Source organism: Semicossyphus pulcher, unplaced genomic scaffold (assembly GCF_022749685.1).
Source record: "Semicossyphus pulcher isolate SPU_LCO1_2020_fin unplaced genomic scaffold, fSemPul1.0.p SCAF_22, whole genome shotgun sequence".
NCBI lineage: Eukaryota > Metazoa > Chordata > Actinopteri > Labriformes > Labridae > Semicossyphus > Semicossyphus pulcher.
Window position 1 is genome coordinate 6718564 of NW_027211696.1, and position 19521 is coordinate 6738084.

General features: G+C 40.3%; 2 protein-coding genes across 2 annotated transcripts; one reads left to right on the forward strand and one right to left on the reverse strand.

Annotated features, from left to right (window-relative positions):
- Window positions 1-86: 86 nt before the first annotated feature.
- Window positions 87-13659, forward strand: rcl1 (RNA terminal phosphate cyclase-like 1). Its single transcript, XM_069673409.1, has 9 exons — window positions 87-267; window positions 710-781; window positions 2226-2401; window positions 2739-2813; window positions 2940-3064; window positions 4397-4522; window positions 4788-4944; window positions 10551-10654; window positions 13480-13659. Exons 1-9 carry the CDS (start codon window positions 138-140, stop codon window positions 13631-13633), a joined length of 1119 nt encoding a protein of 372 aa, XP_069529510.1. The 5' UTR covers window positions 87-137; the 3' UTR covers window positions 13634-13659.
- A 12-nt stretch (window positions 13660-13671) lies between these two features.
- anxa3b (annexin A3b) lies at window positions 13672-19131 on the reverse strand. The gene is made up of 14 exons (XM_069673410.1): window positions 18966-19131; window positions 18577-18612; window positions 18425-18472; window positions 17990-18077; window positions 17762-17856; window positions 17558-17671; window positions 17183-17273; window positions 16987-17066; window positions 15670-15726; window positions 15308-15401; window positions 14931-15026; window positions 14752-14810; window positions 14302-14424; window positions 13672-14175 (listed from the first exon to the last, which is right to left on the reverse strand). The coding sequence occupies exons 2-14, from the start codon at window positions 18586-18588 to the stop codon at window positions 14116-14118; spliced, it is 1017 nt and encodes a 338-aa protein (XP_069529511.1). The 5' UTR covers window positions 18589-18612; window positions 18966-19131; the 3' UTR covers window positions 13672-14115.
- Between the last annotated feature and the right edge of the window lie 390 nt (window positions 19132-19521).

Consider the following 19521-nt stretch of genomic DNA (forward strand, 5'->3'; position numbering starts at 1 on the left):
GTGGGCAAACGGGGCGATGCACCCTTAAAAAAAGGCTTTTTGTCCCTCTTGCTTTGCCGTATCTTCGCCTCCCTCCAACGTCTTCCTGTACAAACACACGTGGATTTCTACTGACGCCAGGCAGAAACAACAATAACATGGCAAGCCACGGGCTCATATACGACGGCTGCAATTTCTTCAGACAGCGGCTGGTTTTGTCTACACTCAGTGGGAAACGAGTTAAAATCAAAAACATAAGGTCTAAAGATGACAACCCTGGGCTCTGCGGTGAGTTTCAGCTTCACTCCGCTCTGCATGTGGCGTCGCAGTTAGCTCGGAGGCTAACGGGCTAGCTGTTACGCAGTTGGGAGTGTGTTTTACCACTGGGCGTAGGAGGTGGGGAGACGATGAGACAGTAGTATAAATGTGTTTTAAATACAATTTTACTTAAATGTACAAAGTTGTTCCTTCTTTTTGCTTATCAAGAGTTTGCTTTTAGAGCTCAGCACTACATTATTATAGTGATTTATGGCAGTATACTATCAGAAGTTCCCACAGTGGGTGTAAAAATACTTAAATCAACTTGTTTGACTCCATATGTTTTGGTATTGTGGGGAAATATATGAAAAGGAGGCATTAATTTACCTTAATGTACTTGTTTACATTAATAAAAAGTTTTGGTAGGCGTGGCTTTAATTTAATAAACACAAATTTCATGCATCTCATCCAGATTTTGAGGCCAGCTTTATCAGACTGCTGGACAAAGTGACCAATGGATCCAGAATAGAGATCAACCAAACAGGTGAGTGTTATAGTTTGGATGGGAGTGTAATATTACCTTTGTCACAGACTACGTAGCTTATGTAATTGTTGTTTACTGTGAGAGAATAGCAGTGTTGATATTTCAGCGTTGTCCAACACAAACAGAGACCTTGAATATGAAAGCTGGAATTTTAGCTGAAGTCATCGTGTGCTTTCCACAGTATGTTTGATCCCTCGTCATTAGGGATGCACGATATTGGATATTTTGCTGATATTTTCCAACCCCTTTTGCCAATTTTGATACCGATATATTAGGCTCATGTTTTTTTCCACCTAGGCTAATTGCAGAGAACATCATGTCTCCTTTGTAGTGGAATTGATATCATGCCTATTCTTATTGCAGTGGCCCACTGGCAGATGCAGAAATAACATAATACAGTGCTTTTTAAAACATACACATTCACTGGGCAATATAAGACAAGCACTTAAAATTAGGTTATGTACAAAAACCATATTTATTTGTATGTAACATTTGCTTTTAAATAAAACTGTAATATTCATACAACTTAGACAGGCATGGATGACACTCTCCCTGAGACAATCCTGACAATAGCCACAACTAGGGCAAATTTTACCTATTGCACAGAACAAATCCATATAATGAAATCAACTGCCACACAGCAGACTTCCTGCACCCTTCTACAGACTTGACGAAAGAGGCGTGGTGCAGGCAATGCGCACGCACACTAGCGGCGAGTTAATGTTGTAGCATTACGTCAAGCTTTTTTAGGAAATCATCAATCATTTAGGCAAAATTAAAGCATTGTTTTATCTGCGGAAAATATCGGCAGAAAAATGACATATCTGCCAATGCAGATATCGATAACATCGTGCATCTCTACTCAGAAGTGTCATTAATGCACATTTTTGCATTTGGCATCGATGCGAAGTTAAACTGTAGAGATGTAAATACATGTTAACATTAACCCCATTAAATTGACACAAAGACACTTCATTGACTGCGACCCTAGTTAAGCCTACTGAAAAGACAAAAACAAAACACTCCATCAGCAAGAAGATTGATGATTCTTATAACTACACACAATCCAGGAAACGTATGTTTATTTTCCATGATTAAGACCAGAGAGTACGACACATGGTCAGAAAAAAAGCAAAGAGCTTACTGAAAAACAAAACATAAAATGGACAGTCATAGAGCTTGTAGGAAAAACTCTGTGGAGGCCTTTGGTCTAGCTACCAAGCTGTAACTTTCCTTTGGTATACGATCATAAAGGCATAACGTTATGAGGGAATGTTTAACACTTTATCAGCAAAGTTATTATTACTAAACAACCAAATCTGTTAGCTGTGTAATGAAATGAATGTATGAACAGTACTTTAACAGTTTACCCGCAGCATACTCCGGTAAAGCTCAAGTGCCATCCACCATGTCTCAATGTCCATGCGTGTTCTCTCTAAACAAGGTACGGTGTTATTCTACCAGCCCGGCTTGTTGTATGGTGGCTCTGTCGAACACGACTGTAACACGCAGCGCTCGATCGGCTACTACCTGGAGGCCCTGCTCATGTTGGCTCCGTTCATGAAGACCTCCCTGAAGGCCACACTGAGAGGGGTCACCAACGACCCTACTGACCCAACGGTGAGGACACACATGGATGTGTCAGATAACCCTTTTTTAAAATGTATTTTCGATTCATCTGGGTGAAGCTGAAACGCGCGTCTGCGAAAAATCTCATTTATTTTTTATGTTTTTGCTCTTTAATATGAGCTGCACTATTTTAATGTGTAACGTCAAAAAAATCCCAAACAAGAGAGCAGTGAGATGAAGAAGTGGAAGGGGTGTTGTCATGGAAACAGTGAGCAGTGTCTGTGTTTATTGCTATGTATTAGAAATGGTCCAGTCTTTTCATCATAGTTTCCATTTCATACCCTTTTATAGACGCAGAAGCATGTTTTTAACAATCTGTCTCCTGCAGGTCGACCTGCTGAAGTCCACCGCCCTCCCTGTGATGAAGAAGTTCGGCATTGACGGAGAAGGCTTTGATCTCAAGGTGAGGACACAATGTGGCCTGTTCATCAGCATCGAGTTATATTAAAAATTGTACATCCAAATATAACTTTAAAACAGGTCAGTCCATACTTCTCTGTCTCACTGTTTCCCTTTGCTGCTCCCTCAGGTGGTGAAGAGGGGTATGGCACCTGGTGGGGGAGGAGAGGTAGCTTTCTCGTGTCCTGTCCGCAGGACCATCAGGCCGGTGCAGCTGACCGACCCCGGAAAGATCAAGAGGGTCAGAGGATGGGCGTATCCTTCTCAGGCTCCTGGACATGGCCTTTTTCATCTGTACACCAAACTTGAGTCTTTGTTAAAAGGCCTCTTCACTGTTCAGTCGTTGTAATTTGTTGTGTCTTTTAGGGCTGCAACTAAGGACCATGTTCATTTTGATTGATCTGTTTCTTTTCTCTATGAACTCTTTTGTAGGTAAAGTTATTCTGTCATAACACATACAAACATGACAGTTTCACTTGTTTTGTCCAACCGACAGTCAAAAAGCCAAAGATGTTCTTCATTGAAGAAGCTTAAAGGGCCAGTTCGCTGATTTTCAACCTCAGTCCTATCATGCTATTATGGGGAGCTTACGCCATTATGGTAGGAAAAAATGCTGTCTGGCTCTGTGCCTTTGGAGGATGCGTCATGTTTGAAATGTAGACTGCAGACCTGAAGATTTTTTAGACGATCCGCCGGACTGGAAAACTCCAGTGTCTCTCGGTGGGCCGTTCCTTTCAGAGGGAGGGGCGCAATGCATGCTGGGTGTTGTAGGAATGTAGAATGGGTGAAACCACGAGCTGTTTGTACAACTTTCTCCACAGCTATGGTGCCAGTATCAAATATTATTGCTTCTATCGATTACAGAGAACACCAGCTTTGACTGACAGTGGCTTTCCCAGGGGCGGATTGCTCCTTTTAACAGAGAGAATTTTTGGCAAACTCCCCCAAAAATATAGAACAATGCTCAGATTATAGGGATGAATAATGTGCCTGGTTTATTATAGATTAATTAATTGATTTAGTTAAAAAAATGTCAAAGATGTGGACCAAATGATAATCAGAGTGTCCCAGAGCCCAAATGGACGTTTACAGATTTCTTATTCGAAAAAATCCAGACTTTCCGTTTAAAAAAAGTAAAGAAACAATAATACTTACATTTAAGAAGCTGGAGCCAGCAAAGTTTGACACTAGTTCTTAAGAAATTAATAGATTTTTAAAATGTTTTCCAATTTATGTTCCTTGGATTGACTTATCGATTCACTGTTCTTATGGATTGTAAAATAATCTGTAAATAAGTTTCTGTTGACTTATTGTTTAAGTTACCAATATTTTGACTCATCCCTCTATAATATATTATATCATGAATGAAAAATACTAAATTTGACTAAATTTGTTTCACCTGATTATCCTTGAAAAGTCGGGATGGCGATTAACTACAGATGATAACGATTCCTTGTTCTTAAACGTGTTGATATTTTATTTGAGCTCTTTCAGCCTTCAGTCAAACTCCTTTTTCACGGATGACTATTGGTTGTCCTCGAGCGCCACACAGTAAGTCCTCAAAGGTCCTTAACAGTCTGAACCCAGATACTCTGTGCGAGTTTCTCCTCAGATGGCCAACAGGATCGTAGAATCAGCCAGGAGCGTCCTCAACCAGTTTCTTCCAGACATCTACATCTACACTGACCACATGAAAGGACCCAACTCTGGCAAGTGAGTATCTCAACGTTGATGTTCATACAGGACCATCACCTATTGGCCATAAGATCCTGGACACTGTATCACTTGGTCCTCGGACTGCATGTTTTGAAATCCAAGGAGGAAAGCAAAAGTACTATCATCAGACTTGAATGCAATACAAATATCATTGATAAATCCTGTGTCAAAGTAAAGTAGTAAATATTGGTACATTTATGAGCAAAAATAATGCCAGCTTTTTCAAGAGAACGACAAAGTAATCCATATGGGTTAACTGCAGGTCTCCAGGTTTTGGTCTGACCCTGGTGGCAGAGACGCTGAACGGCTCCTTCCTCAGTGCTGAGATGTCGTCCACGCCGCAGGGGCAGGGAGACACCGTGCTACCAGAGGACCTGGGCAGGAGCTGTGCCAAACTGCTGCTGGAGGAGATACATCGAGTAAGTACAACGGATACCCTCGCATACAAATACATGAGTTACACACACCGATGTCGGTGTCGGTCAAAAAGAAGACCTGTGGTTTCAGTTGTGTCTGCCTGGCATTGGATTTATATAAGTCTTAATGCTTTTGGGATATAAAAAGCCAGTATTCAAAATCAAACCAGTGATGTTTCGAACACTCAATGGTCTACAAAACAGCTGCTGTTGAAGAAACTAAGCCTGTCCTGTTTTATTCGACAATGCAAGCAGGCATAGTGTTTACCTGTCTGTACTCATCGCCAACAAGTCTGATAACGGTTAACAAAATTAATCCAAAGCTAATTTATAAGAGGATAATTTGGGATGTATTTTGCAAGCTTGTGAGCCAAGGAGTCATTTTAATGTTGTAAACAAATCTGCAGTGCGTATGAGACTTAATCCTGCTGGATTTCCACTGTAAAAAAAATCTGTATTATTATACTCCTGGTTGGTTACTGTGCAGGTTAATCTCCATTATTACTGGGAGTTAATAGCAGGTCTAACGGTCCAAACAGCAGCTGGAGAATCAGCCCATCCCTGCACAAATCCGATTTCCAGGGGAATACCTGACATACGCAGTCAGGACACATGAGAATCTCAGCAGGCAACAATTACGCTTACTGCCCTTGTTTACCCACATTCCCTGGTAATCACCTCAGACTGGAATTTAACGGACAGACTGTTTGTGGGCTTAACCACAATGTAGAAAGTGCATAGAGGGTATTTCCATTCAACAGACTCTTAAGATCTGGTGTTTTGATCAGAAGATGGAAGCTATAGACACTTTAATGAAGATGTGATGTATGTTTGTGTTTAAGCCTTGTCCTTGTGCTGAACAGTAAAAGCGGTATTTCAAAGTCTTTAAGCCTTTTAATGAGAGGTCACAGGGTTCCCGCGGCTCCTTAAAAAGAATTAAGAGGTCTTAAAGTAAAATCAGGGAAATTAAGGTCATAAATTGTCTTAAATTTGCTTTAGGTATTAAATTTGCACATGGTGCGTTTAAGGCTGATGGGAAAATTGTCACGCCGTGGTCTGAGAGGTCTAACATTACCATAACAAAGAGCATAGAAGCAATATAAGTTGTTTGACCTTAATGTCTCAGACAGTGTGTCAAGCTTTACGTGTTTATGTTGGCTAGCTACTAACAGTGACGCCTGGCTGCATGACATCGTTTTGTCGTCCTCAGTCAAAGAGATGCAGGTTTAACGAAAAATGGAATGAGAGAGGTTTCGGAGGTTGTTGGTGCTAGCTAGGAACGGCTGCGCAAGGTGCAATTCATGCCGGAAGACATTCTTGTTAGAGACCAGGGGGTTGAGAGCTGTTGAATCCCACTGACTATCCCAAAAGCTGCACCGCTTCGCAACAGCAGTAAGTGGTGGTGGGGCTATGCCTGTGTTTGCATGTAGCAGACCTGAAAGTTCAGACTCCCCAAGATAAGAGCACATTATCATTAAAACTTGATCTCAGTGTGTTTGTTGATGGGTGCTTTTGTGTGTATTTGTTATCCATGGATTGCAGTTATATCCGTGGATAATCCAGACTGTCGGTCCAGGTAATGAAATGTAATGGTCAGGGTTGCAGTCAGTGAAATAATGCGTCATTAAAGAGGAAAACATTCATTACATTTTCTAAAATGTGAACATATTTTAAGTGTAAATACTTGCAGTGATCCCTGGCTCTTAAAATATATTTGTTGAGTTCTTGAAAAGGTCTTAAAAAGCATTGAATTTGATTTTTAAAATACATACAATACATAAACCATATTGAATGGACCCTTTGGTGCATGCCATCCCCACTCTCTCGTCCCCATATTTCCTGTCACTCCTCACTGTCTAATAAGGACAGTAGGCCACAAAAATAATCTTAAACAAAAACTAAATTCAGCAGATTTATTAGCTTAAGAACTTGCCAAAGAAAGAGAGAGAGATACGTTTTAGTATTTTACTAGAGATTTAAAGTAAATTCAAGTTTTTATAATATTTAATTGGTCTAACAATTATTAAATTTACAAATAAGAAATCATGAAATAAATGCTAAAATAAATATGAATTAAGAAATGCATGACTAATTGATTCTTTTAAATTATTTCTCATTCAGTTTTTGGATAATTCAGTTTTATTCTAAAATGTTTCAAAATGCCAAAAAAAAGGTCTCGTTTTATTTCCTAAAAAGCATTTTTCCAAACACATTAAATTCCTGTCACATTTCCACAGTTTGTGTTTCTTTAGATGTTAGCCCGCCCCATAAGAAATCGCTCTCTAGCTTGCAGTTGGTGACAACCCCCATGTCAGGAAAGAAGAGGCCACTTCATCAGAGTTTGCACAATTAGATCCAGTCATTCTGTGACTTGAGTTTGCCTCTGGCCATGTGAGTCCAGTTAGCTGGTCAGGGTCGAGCTGATTAACTCTCCAACAGGAATATTGTTGGAGCAGCAGAGAGAGTAACGTTTCTGTTTGGCAGTTTCGGAGGATGGTGGATTAAACATGGAAAAGTCCCAGCTGCTGGTGGAGCAGGTAGATGAACCATTTCATCTGTTTGACTGAAATTTAATAGTTGCTGATTTTTACTGTCAAACTGTAGCAGGAGGGCAGGTTTATTAATACAGCCGAGGAGAGGAGACAGGATTACAGAGTGAAATGGATGTGTCACGTCTGTGCTTTGAAGAGTTAATGAAAACTAAGAAAGCACATGAAATGTGCTGGATTGGCATTAAAGAGCAGCGTGGCTGCTCCGTATGTGTGCGTCTGTTTGTTTTAGGGTTAATCAGTACAGTCTTCTTGTAGTAAACCTGAAGCTTCACCATGGACATTTTGTTTTTGGACACAACGTCAACACAGGACAGGAGCTGATGTGAGTGGTGCACTGTTGACTTTCTGACATTATCTTTTTGTTGTTATTAGAAAATCATCATTTGTTTCTGTGACAGTGTCAGCTAATTATGTTCAGCTTGACTGCTTCAAGTTAAACAGCAGACCAATGTGGTGGTTACACGTTGAGTTTTCAGGATTTGAGGCAAAGGTCCAGTGAAAATGTGTTTATCCAGGTATGGATCAGTACTTGATTTTTTTTTTGTTAATCCATGCGCTGCTGAGGGTTCTCTCTTAATTCAGAATATCTCTGATTACATTACTACTGTAGTCTAAAGAATAGCATACAATTAGCTTAAAAACAGCCCTCAGGAAAGAAGCTGCTGGTCTTTCTCTAATAACTGTTTTCATAAGAAAGGGTTGCCATGGATTCGTCCCTGATCTTAGTTTTTTTAGTTTTCCTTTATGTTTTTTTGTCATGTATTTACACAGTTACAGTTCTTACTAATAGACGTTCGCAGTCAAAAATCTTAAATTAAGAAATCAGAAGCAAAGAAACAAAATACACATAATAATTATAATTATAAGCAAAATGTACAAAAAATTACAACAGTAAAAACTATGTATGGGGGGGATAAAACAAATAGGTCAGATACCAGATTCAAGCGTGCACACATCAAATTCAGTACGGACACTGTGTGTCTATATACTGTACACACACACACATATCCATATCTACATGTATACTTAAACACATGGACGGATTATCATGACCACGAGCCCTGGGCACAAACTCGCCACGGCTCCTATACAAACGCAAATAGGCCAAGTAAACGTGCACCGCTTGTACCCTCACTAAGTACAAACATTCAGTCGAACAATGGCACGGGGCGACCCACAACCAGGGCTGCATTAGCATCCAGGTCCCCGGGAGGCAGCGCTGCACCACCGGCCCCCCCACCTTCCTCCTGCTTTTTGTGGAAAAATGTGGAAATCGAGGATATTTGATGTATCAAAGCGACATCTTTAGCATCTCTTTCTTTCTTTAGTTTGAGTGTTGCCGACCCGCTGAGCACAGGTTTCTCCATTTTCAAAATGCAGTTTTGACCGCGATTAGAAAGTCTTAGGTCTATAGTATTTAATCACTAAATTTGATGTAACAATTTTATTCAACATTGTCAAAATAACATTTATTTTCTAAACAAAAATACACATAAAGAAGATATTAATTCTTAAGGAGAGAGCCCGCCCATTGGCTCAGGGACCTGGCCAAGTGTCCACTTTGCCCATGCGGTAATCCGTCCATGCTTAAACATATCTGCCTATTCCTTTTTAATATACATACAAATGTAGACGCATATGTTTTACGGTGTGTTATTGCACCTTTAACTCGCTGTTAAAGTGTGTTGGCGTTACCCATGTTATTAGAAAAGGAAGCTGCCGTTTGCTCGTAGGATTCAAGGGACTTTTCCATGTGGCTGTTTGGTGGCTTCTGGCCTCTTGGGAGATCTGAAGTGTCTCATGTTTTATTATAGAGGCAGGGCCTGAAATTAGCTGTTACAAATGGGCTTTATGCATTATATTAAATGAACTGAAATGAAGCCGCTCGTTGAAAAGGATACGCCAAACAGAAAGTAAGGGTAAGGTGATACTTGGCTTAGCTTTTCCTAATGTGAATTTTAGACCTCTGTAAAGTTGTAGTAAACTTCACTTTAAAATGTAGTTGCTTCTATTAACTGAAAGTCTTGAGTTTAAGTAAGACGATACGACAAATAGACAGGAAACACATTTGTAATTAAAGTAGTAACCATGGAGATGGACTGTGCATTATATGGTGAAACAGGAAAAGGCTTGTTAATTAAGTTAAATGGTGGAAATGATTTTTCGTAAGTCATCTAGTAACTATATTTTTAAATATTATCATCTAGTATTTGTTTGAATTAATTTTTAGAGCACAACAAGTTTGATAAAACTCCTAATCCTCAACAATGTGACAATGTGAGTAAAGGCTCACCGTGGATTCAGTGACATGATAATGTAATTGAGTTATATTTCTTGCTGACGATCTGCCTCTGTGACATTATACTGAATTATTGGAATGTGCCACGTTTAGTTTGAATGAAGAGAGAAAAGTTTGTATCCGTAATTCGGTTTATAAAATGCTCTTGGGTGTGTCCAGTCTTGCGTGAAACTTTTCATACAGGCACATAGCTGTTGTCCAGTAATCACGGCGGCATGTGATCGCAGCGATGCGGAGAGTGGATCCTCTGACTATCGCTCCCTGTTTTCTTTGCCACATTTCGAGGACAAAGGGCTGAAGGTCAGGGGACAGGAAGCTGCTGCATGATTTGTGGAAACATAATAGGGAAAAAACATGTTATTGACTCTTGAAAAATCTGAAAAAGGACAGTTTGTAGAAAAGGTCATGGGGGAATAACTAACTCCACTGTCTCCTGCCATTAAGAAAAATAAGTTACATAACAACTCACAATGTAATAATTAAGGTGATATAAAAGTGCCAGCCTAACTTGAACACAACAAAACTGTCACAAAGAGTGATACAAAATGTTTCATACTTGTACTCAGATTTCTGTCTGTAGTGGAAGAACCTCCGAGAACCAATCTTGGATTCTCTGTGTTTTTAGTCGGTTATCAATGTTTGACCTGCGATAATCAAACAGTCGGGGGGTTGCCGAGTTCTTTTCATCCACCTCCGTGACGTATTTCTGTGTTGTTTTTGTTGCTCATACACGTCACCTTCCTCTCTCCCTGATTTAGGGCGGCTGCGTGGATTCATCCAATCAAAGCCTGGCGCTGCTCTTGATGACCCTTGGCCAACAGGACGTGTCGAAGGTCCTGCTCGGACCTCTCTCCCCGTACACGTAAGCGAGCCAGTGTCATTCAGTAATAGCAAACATAACGCTTCCCTGCCCCTCTGAACTTTACAAACTTGGCTTATTCATAAGTTATGTAACAGATGCACTTTGTCCCAACGTACAACTCAAAGGACCTTCAATTTTGTTATTCTTCTACTGGTCAAATGTTGGCAAGTGACAGCGATCCAAAGTTCCTGTCTGGATGTAGAACAAATAAACATCAGAGGTGGTAAATTCGTTCATCAGGCTAATACATGAAGTTTTATTAAGTAGATCACACCTACATTTAAATATCTAATACCCAAAAGTTGTGTCTTCTTGCTACAAATGCGCAAGATGTTTGCAATTTTCCTGTTTTATGAAGGTAAGAGAAATCTGGGAAGGAAAATGCAAATGAACAGGCGATTATGCAGCAGAGTGTTAGAATAAAAGGGAAGGAAAAACTTTGGTTCCACTCTCTCTCCCTTCTTTCTTAAAGGGAATCTACACCGACACTGTAGCGTCAGACGAACGTGCGCGACACATACGCCTAACAGCAGCATCTATTTTGCGGTCTACCCTGGCTGCAACTACAGCGAAGATGAGTCTCAAAGTAAGCCAGTGGTAGTTGCGATTCCTGGCCATACATAGGGGTGGCAGTGACGCCAGAAAGTGTGTGCAGTCTGCAGGGAACAGTAGAAGAAGGCAACTTTGCAACCAACTTGTAGACTTTTATTTGTGCATAAATTCTGTTTTTATGTAGGATGTAGAAGTTGGTATATCCAGATGTTGAAGAAATGTACATATTCATTGCTCTTTCAAATTAATCTTGCCGGCTCATCTAGCCGATCAATACCAAAATGGAGAGATCACATCGTTTAACATGGATTCCTAAGTTGTGGGCATGTATTTACATAGCAGTCAATGCCTTTCCACGCTTCACTGACGCGCAGCAGCAGGGAAAAATAGACTTGACGCGTAAAACAAACGGAGCAGCAGAAAATGACTCGCGTATTAAACCCGCCTCCCGCGCAGCATACGCGGCCGGTTGAATAACACTGGAGCGGGTCTGTCCCGGCACATGCGTGTCAAAAATACGCTTCAAATACGTTGCCTGTGTAGATTCCCCTGAAGTTAAACATTTTTTCCTCCTACTTTAAAACATCTGTATTTTCATGGGACCTGTGTACATGTCTCATACATTCAAAGGTGCTTGGTGTTTGTATGTAAACTACTTTAAATTCTTTTTTGATGTTTAAAGATAAAACAGACAGAAAAGGGATTTAAAAAGTTGCTTTGGGACAGCTGCGTCATCATAGATAAGGAGGGAACTATGAACTGTCCATTTTCAGTTATCATGGTACCGGTGCTGTGTCCCTCTCAAGTACAGTACTATGATAACTGAAGATTGGCAGTGCCATCACAATACACTCCTCACCTCACTCAAGCCATGCTGACAAGACAGCTCATTTGAAGAGGCCATATTTTTTGAATGTATATTCTCATATTGTGCATGTTGATTGTTCACAGTGAAAAAGTGAAAACTGCATAAAATTCTGTGTTTTTCCAGAATGACATTTTTATAAATTTTGCAGTAGCTTGTAGTCAAGTCGTCGTCAGGATTTCAACTTACCATTCCGATACTTCCTGGCGACTGGGTCAAATAACAAATACTAGTGTTTTGCGTTGATTTTGGCGACCCCTGTGGACAAAGTGGTCCCTATTATCTCTAAGCAGATGTCCTGCTACATGTGTAAGACGTGTTAATTAACAAAAAATCTCATCTTTCTTGCTTTTATCATTTAAACGATGCACTTAATGTGAATCTTTGCTGTGGAAAATATAGAGAAAAAAAACGCTGATTTGTTAAGTTAACCACCTCGTCTGACACCTCCCCCCCGGCAGTGCTAACAGGCATTTAAAATAACTATAAAGATATAATCAGTCTTCTTCCTGATGGTCTTGTTTGCTTTTTTAGCTCCTATAGAGGCATCAGTGTTATTTTATGTTCGTTTCATAACCAGCCAAAAACTCCTCACAGGTACTTTAAAGCAGGCAAGATGAAAGTAGATTCGGACACTGTGGTCTTAAACTCCAAGTGTGCATTTTTTATAGACCGTTGATATAGATTAAATCCAATCTGAAGTAAAATGAGACTAAGGCCACGTCTACATGTACACAGGTGTTTTTCAAAAACGTTTTTCCCTCCTTTGTTTCCAAAAAATCCGTCCCCACACAAGCACGGTTATAAACCCGTCCAAACGAAACGCAAAAACACAACTGTCATGAGAATGCCACACCCGCAGGCATCGATATAACCTAGTCATTCAAAGTCTGAAGAAATCTATTGCCGAAAGACTACCTGGCGGGCTGCAATGGCGCATCGACTGAGTGTGACTGATGTGCCTCAATATCACACTGGTATAAAAAGTTAGTAAAACACAGGAAAAAGTGGACTGGGAGTCCTGCCAGTCCAAATACGTCGACGTTCTAGCTCTCTACCTCGAGCAGTACCCTTCTGAGAAGACCCCAGAGTAAACATGTAAAAAGTCCTGTTTGCATGGTCAGAAGAGTCACTGGTTTTGTCTCGTCCATCATTTTGCAAGCAATGTCGCCTCATTTGTGACGCCTCACAAAGGAGATAACGGTGCACAGACATCACGAGCCAAAAACGGCGTTTACCCGTCTACACGTCTCCGTGGAAACTGAGACCTAAAACAGCGTTTGTGTGTGGACGAAAGGCCAAAACACAAAAAGCATGTACGTGTTGACATGGAGATTGCATCTCCAATTTTCTTTCTAACTTTTTTCTTCTCTCACCCATCTCTCTCTCTCTCTCTCTCTCCCTCCAGGATCGAGTTCCTCCGACATATTAGAGATTTCTTCCAGATCATGTTCAAGATCGAGGTTCAGAAGCCTTCCGAAGACGAAAGTAAAGGTGGCGATAAGGTCCTGATGACCTGTGTAGGAGTCGGTTACAGCAACATAAACAAAACCCTGAAATAAAACTAGTATTTTTTACATTATTTTGACGGACTGTGTCACCTTGTATTTCTTTGCTCACTCACATTAAGTCGCAGAAAACATCTTTATTTTCTTTGAAAGTAAGGACATTGGTCATTTGTGTATTTGATATGTTAAAATATACAAGAAGATAAAATAGTTTTTAAGTAAGAAAGGATCAGTTGATAACAGCTTTAGTCACAGGGATACAAACTGTTTTATATATTCAAACAGACACTAAACAGCATCTTCTTATGCCTCAGCAAACTACTTTTAAAACATGGATGTCTGGTTGGACATTACTGGAATTCCTCTTTAAGAAGCGCTTCTACGTGTTTAGTTCCAGCCGAGTTCTACAAATGTATCACGCTATTGGAAAAGTCAGCGACTGGTCCTTCTCATCATTAGATGTGGTTCTTCCCATCTGCTACGGGGGGAAAAGCTTCACTTCTCATCACGTTTCTCATCCCAGGAGTCGGGAGGAGCTACTCGTCTTGGCCACAAAGATGTTTGAGGGTTTCACCAAAACTCCCAGACACTTCAGACTGCACAAACATGAAGAGAGAGAGAGAGAGAGAGGGGGGAATAACAGGAAATGTTTACCACAACATTTCGACTGAAAGAGTGTAGTGACCATTTTACATTTCAGCTCTGTGGGTGCGTGTACCGACCTCTAACTGTGTGTACAGGGAACATCCAAAAAGCTTCTTGTACTCGGCTCGGATGTCCATTAAGTCGATCTCTGAGCGACACACAAGTATCCTGGTCAGAGTGGACTCCGTGGTCCCTGCACCCTGACAAAGTCAAATTAGGCAATTAGAAAAGGCACAAATTGCACATGGATGAATCTATTCTTCCTTAGCTTAGAGAAATAACGTATATGAATACATCCCTCAGCAAAAATGGCTGCCTTTGTCTGCAGTTACATGTGTGTTGACACATTTACACTATTATGTCAAAGCAGCAGCAATAAAACAGAAGCTTAACATTCCTTTCCACGCCACCGCTGACGAACGCGACTGTCTGCTGTAGCTAAAGAGGACGGGGTACAATCGAACAATATGTGGATTATGTTGGTAGAATGGGGGCCTGCATAATACAGATGGACAGTACAGCTTTACCTTCATGCTCTTAAAAAGCCTCTCGGCGAAGTATACAGGAACGCTCTTCACACATTTTACTAGACAAAAAAACATAATGAAATTCAGTTTTTGTAGTGATTACTTTAACACACATGAAAATGAAGTACATAAAATGTTGGGGTCAGAAATATAATAACAATGAGATGCATTTTTCTCACCAACAGCCACTAGTATCTTCTCCAGGTTTCCAGACATCTCACTCTCGATGCTCTCCTGCAGAGTCTTCTTACTAAGGCTCTTGTACTCGACCAGAGCTGCCAAAACACAACAGAGCATTAAATACCACCCTTTTTCTCCTGTTTAAGGTGTTACATAAATAAACTAATATTTTGAAACTAATAAGCTCATGTTTGCACGCTAGCAGGCCCAACTAGGATTGTGAACATAGCAAACATAGTGCTGCTTTGCATGAGAATCCTGGCATTAGCATTTAGCTCAAAGCGCTATTTTGCTGATGTAAATTCAACCTCACAGATAAGGCTCGTAGTCTGGTCTTTTCTAACATCTATAGAAAACATGTAAGAGGTGTACTCACTCTGTCGGAGCTGGGGAATACTCCTGTGGCACAGGATGTCGATAAACTTTGCCTCATCAGTTCCCCACTTATTTTCTCCTGCTTCATACAGGGCCTGAGTGGAATAAAAGAAAGGTTGAATATACATACTAATACAGGAGTTTATACAATATCCCGTGGCTGTAACACAAGGGACAGTCTTGGCATGTCGAGCATGTTCAGACTTGAATCGGGTCAGGCTAAGAATGTCAAAATAACAATTGAAGAAGCTCTGCATGCTTTTTGTTTTTGTAGCCACAGAAGCCTGTTAGAGGTACTGTTTGAAAACAAGACCTCTAAATATGGTGGAGTAACCAGGGGTGACTTCATTATTGCGAGTGTACCTTAGCATCTGCTTTAGCTTTGGCTGCGTCCACATTGGTGCTCTCGTCTCTCTTGCCCTGCGAGGATAAACAGGAGAACTGATACTTAGAATAATCCATTATAATTGTAGGTTCATATTTTATCAACATTTTTAAGGCAATTTTTAACAATATATTTATTAGTTTTTCACTTTTATAACATGTAAAAGATGCATTATGAAATCCACAGAAGAGAAAACAAAGACAGAAAAATAGAAACAAAAAAACAACACAGAACACCAGCTCAGATTCCCAAATGTTATATAAGTGGTCTGTTTTTCAATGTAGTATGCATGTAAGGTACTCTAATGGCACCAAATGAATGAGCACTCCGCCAGCCTTTAACAGTTGGTGCTTTTTCATTAATCCACTGTAATAAAATGTTCTTCCTCGCGGCATAAGTAAGAATACAGTATAGTCTCTTGTGGTTTTTTGATGTTGCATATCTGCTTGGGAGGCCCAGGATGAGGGGCACTGGGTCCAACATTTTTTCAGTTTCAAATAGCACAGTGGACAAGCTTTGCAGCTTCCAGCATGACCAAAGACAATGAGTAGGAGTACCAATTTCGGTCTTGCATTTGAAGCACACGGGCGACAGAGTAGGATTAAAATGATGTCTACAGTTGGGAGATACTGTATATGCATTCTGTGTACGATCTTTAACTGCATTGCTTTGGTACGATTGCAGAATTAATTTAGCATGTCTCAAAATATTATTCCACTTTTCATCTTCAGTTGCATCTGCTCCTTCTCCCATGTGCCCTTAAGCCCCTGTAAAGTAATGAGTGGTGCAGAACTTATAGCCTTGTAGAACAGACGTCCTACCAGTTGTTAGAAATAAACATTTTTCAACAGGAGATCTTTCAAGGTTATCAACTAATGTGCTGTGCATTATATACTGCCTTATCTGCAAATAATGAAAGAAGTCCTGCCTAAGAAGTCTTTCAGTCTATTAATGCCACTGTCTAAAAGCAGCATCACACAACCCAGGCTGGAAATCAGGATTGTTCACAAAAGGGGTGAAGACAGATGTCAATTTTGACCTTGCCTCAATTTGACACACTAACCTCCGGACCTTAAGTGTATTAAGAGTAACAGGGTTGTCACAACTCCACCTAATAATTTCAAGTGTCTTAAAAAACAATAAGTCCCTCAATGGATACTTTGAAAGGGAAGCTTCAACACCCAGCCTGAGCTTTTTTACTTTAATCTGTAGGTTTATTTTTTTGATATGAAAGAATGTTGGAATAGAAATGTGCGTATGCAGCATGTTAACATTTAAAGATTCATTCACAGTACCTCAGCCAGGATGAGCAGTGCTTTGGCATAATCTCCAGACACCTCTGACTGCAGATCATGAAGCATAGCTCGACCAGTTTCTGCATTAAGAAGCATCAAAGAATTTCACAACAATTCAGTCACATTGCATCAAGGAAATTAGTCAACTGTTTCACTATCAGTGAAATTACAAATACCTTCTGTTGAAGAGACTAACCTGCAAGATATGCTTCAGCAATGGCCTTGATCTGTCTGTTGGATCTCGAGGCAAAGATTTCAGTCAGCGTGCTCTCTGTGGTCCCTGCACCCTACAAGAGATAAAGACATGATGTGAAATACACAACTGGCTGATAATAGAGTAAAAATGAAGTGGCATTCAGCCTGATTATAACAGTGGAGGGCTTTTCTTGAATATAAACAAATATGGTGCTAAATGTCCGTTTAAACAAATTTAACTTGTAGAAATGCCTTTTTTTTTTTTACTCTTTAAATAAAGCCCCACAGAAAAATGTCTGCAAAGAAAGAGTCTCTGCACGTCGTAGTCTTGGTACATCGGCAGGCCTCAGTTTCTTTTGTTGCAACACAATCTCACCTTGACGGCTGCGATAACTTCACGACAGTCGTAGACATCAGGAGGTGTTACCAACGCCACCAACAAGTCCTCAAAGTCTCCGTGAGTGTCGCCCTCTAGGTCAGCTACTAACTTCTGATGGAGGAAGCATGATAACACAAAAATATTACTCCACCGTCGTACCTAAGAATTTATATTTAATACTAAGCCTGTTTATATCCATACCCTTCCTGTGGCTTTCTCATACGCCTTGGCAATCAGTAGACGCTGGTAATTACTTCTTTGGGTCAACACCTCTACGAGTGTCTTTTCTGTCGTACCTTTAAAGAACAGGAACACAACAGACATGCTTACCTACAAAAACTAGTTCTGACAGTTGGTGTGCTTTACATATAGTGTCTCATATAGTAGAGTACTTAGAGATATACTGATAACGGTAAAGTATTAACTTACCAATGCCCTCTATGGCCTTCCTGATTGCAGACACATCTTCTTCCACTTTGAAGTTTGGCTTGTCCTTCACTGTCCCTCTGGCACTGGACTGATGACAAAGAAACACGCTCACAGGCTCGTACATAATAACTACAAATACATTAGCCACTTTGTAAATGATAAGATAGAACTTTATAAATCCAGAAGGAAATTATAGAGCCAGATAGCTCAAAAAAATACAGTACAAATTGTATGGGTTTATGCGAAAGAGACAGCGCCTGATAGAAAAACAATATTGCAATAGTCATCTACAAAAGTAGGCAGGAAGTAATGGTAGCAATTAAAATGACAGCACTACTGACAGTTATTACGTAGTAGGAACTTCTATTGCACAATCTATCTCTATCATCTCAATAATCCTGCACACTGTGTTTGGGAAGTGTTTGTCCAACTTACTGTGACAGTGAGTGAGGAGGGGGAGTCCAAGAGCAGGTCCAAGTCATCCTATAATACAAGTCAACAAATATGCTCAAATTATCACCTATATTACACCTATGTTGAGCCTAAAATCTCACATTATCACTCACAGATAGCTTAAAACTACTCACCCAAACAGACATGGTTGTAGCTGTAGAAGCCTCAAACTAGGGAGAAGACAGCAGAACAAATTGTAAGCATCTGTGATCTTTGCGCATTCCTTTGCCAACACTTTGGGCATCAACTTTATGAACTAAGATGAACTATTTCCTCGATTATTCTTTGACATGTCTTCCTCTACGTGCACAATAACTCCCCTCATTCGACAGTTAAAATGACTCAGGCAACCTAGTCGAGTAAACACGTGTAAGTGAATAGAAGGGCATAAAATGTCGACTACTGCAGTCTAAAATACAGTTTTCCCAATCTGCGCAGCATGAAAACACATTGCTCTCAGACAGACGATAAATAGTTGTTTAAATACTATGATTAAAAGTCAAAAGAAGTACTTCTGTCTCACCTTAGAGAGAGGGCAGGATTGATGTCAGAGTAGGAATTTCACAGTGAGCCTGAATCGCCACACCTTTCGGACAAGTTTGGAAGGCAACGCCCATTATTAGCTGCAGGAAGTTGAATCATGGAGACGGTTTTCATAAACTCCTCCTCATATGTAAACAGCAACAGTATCTGCCCTCTCACAAGTCTCATACAGAAACAGAAAGCAGCTGGGTTTATACTGTTCCGTCTGTGTAACTTGACTCCCTTACGCAACAATCTGCCCACATCAGTAGAAGAATGTGTACTGTAAATCTCAAACATCGCGATAGTTTTAGTGTAAACGATGAAAACTGTAGCTGCTTTAACCCGTCAAGCTCTGTAATAAACTACTGCAGGTTCAAGGACATGTTTACCCTCCAGACAGGGCAACGACATGAGTCAGGGAGAAAGAGGAAGGAAATTGAGATAAAACATGTTCCTAATCGGCCTTATCTCCTGATTTTATTGCTGAAATTACTTTATGTTGATGTCACGTTTTTTAAATCTAAAAACAGGTTCTCAATTTTCTCTAGCAGCCC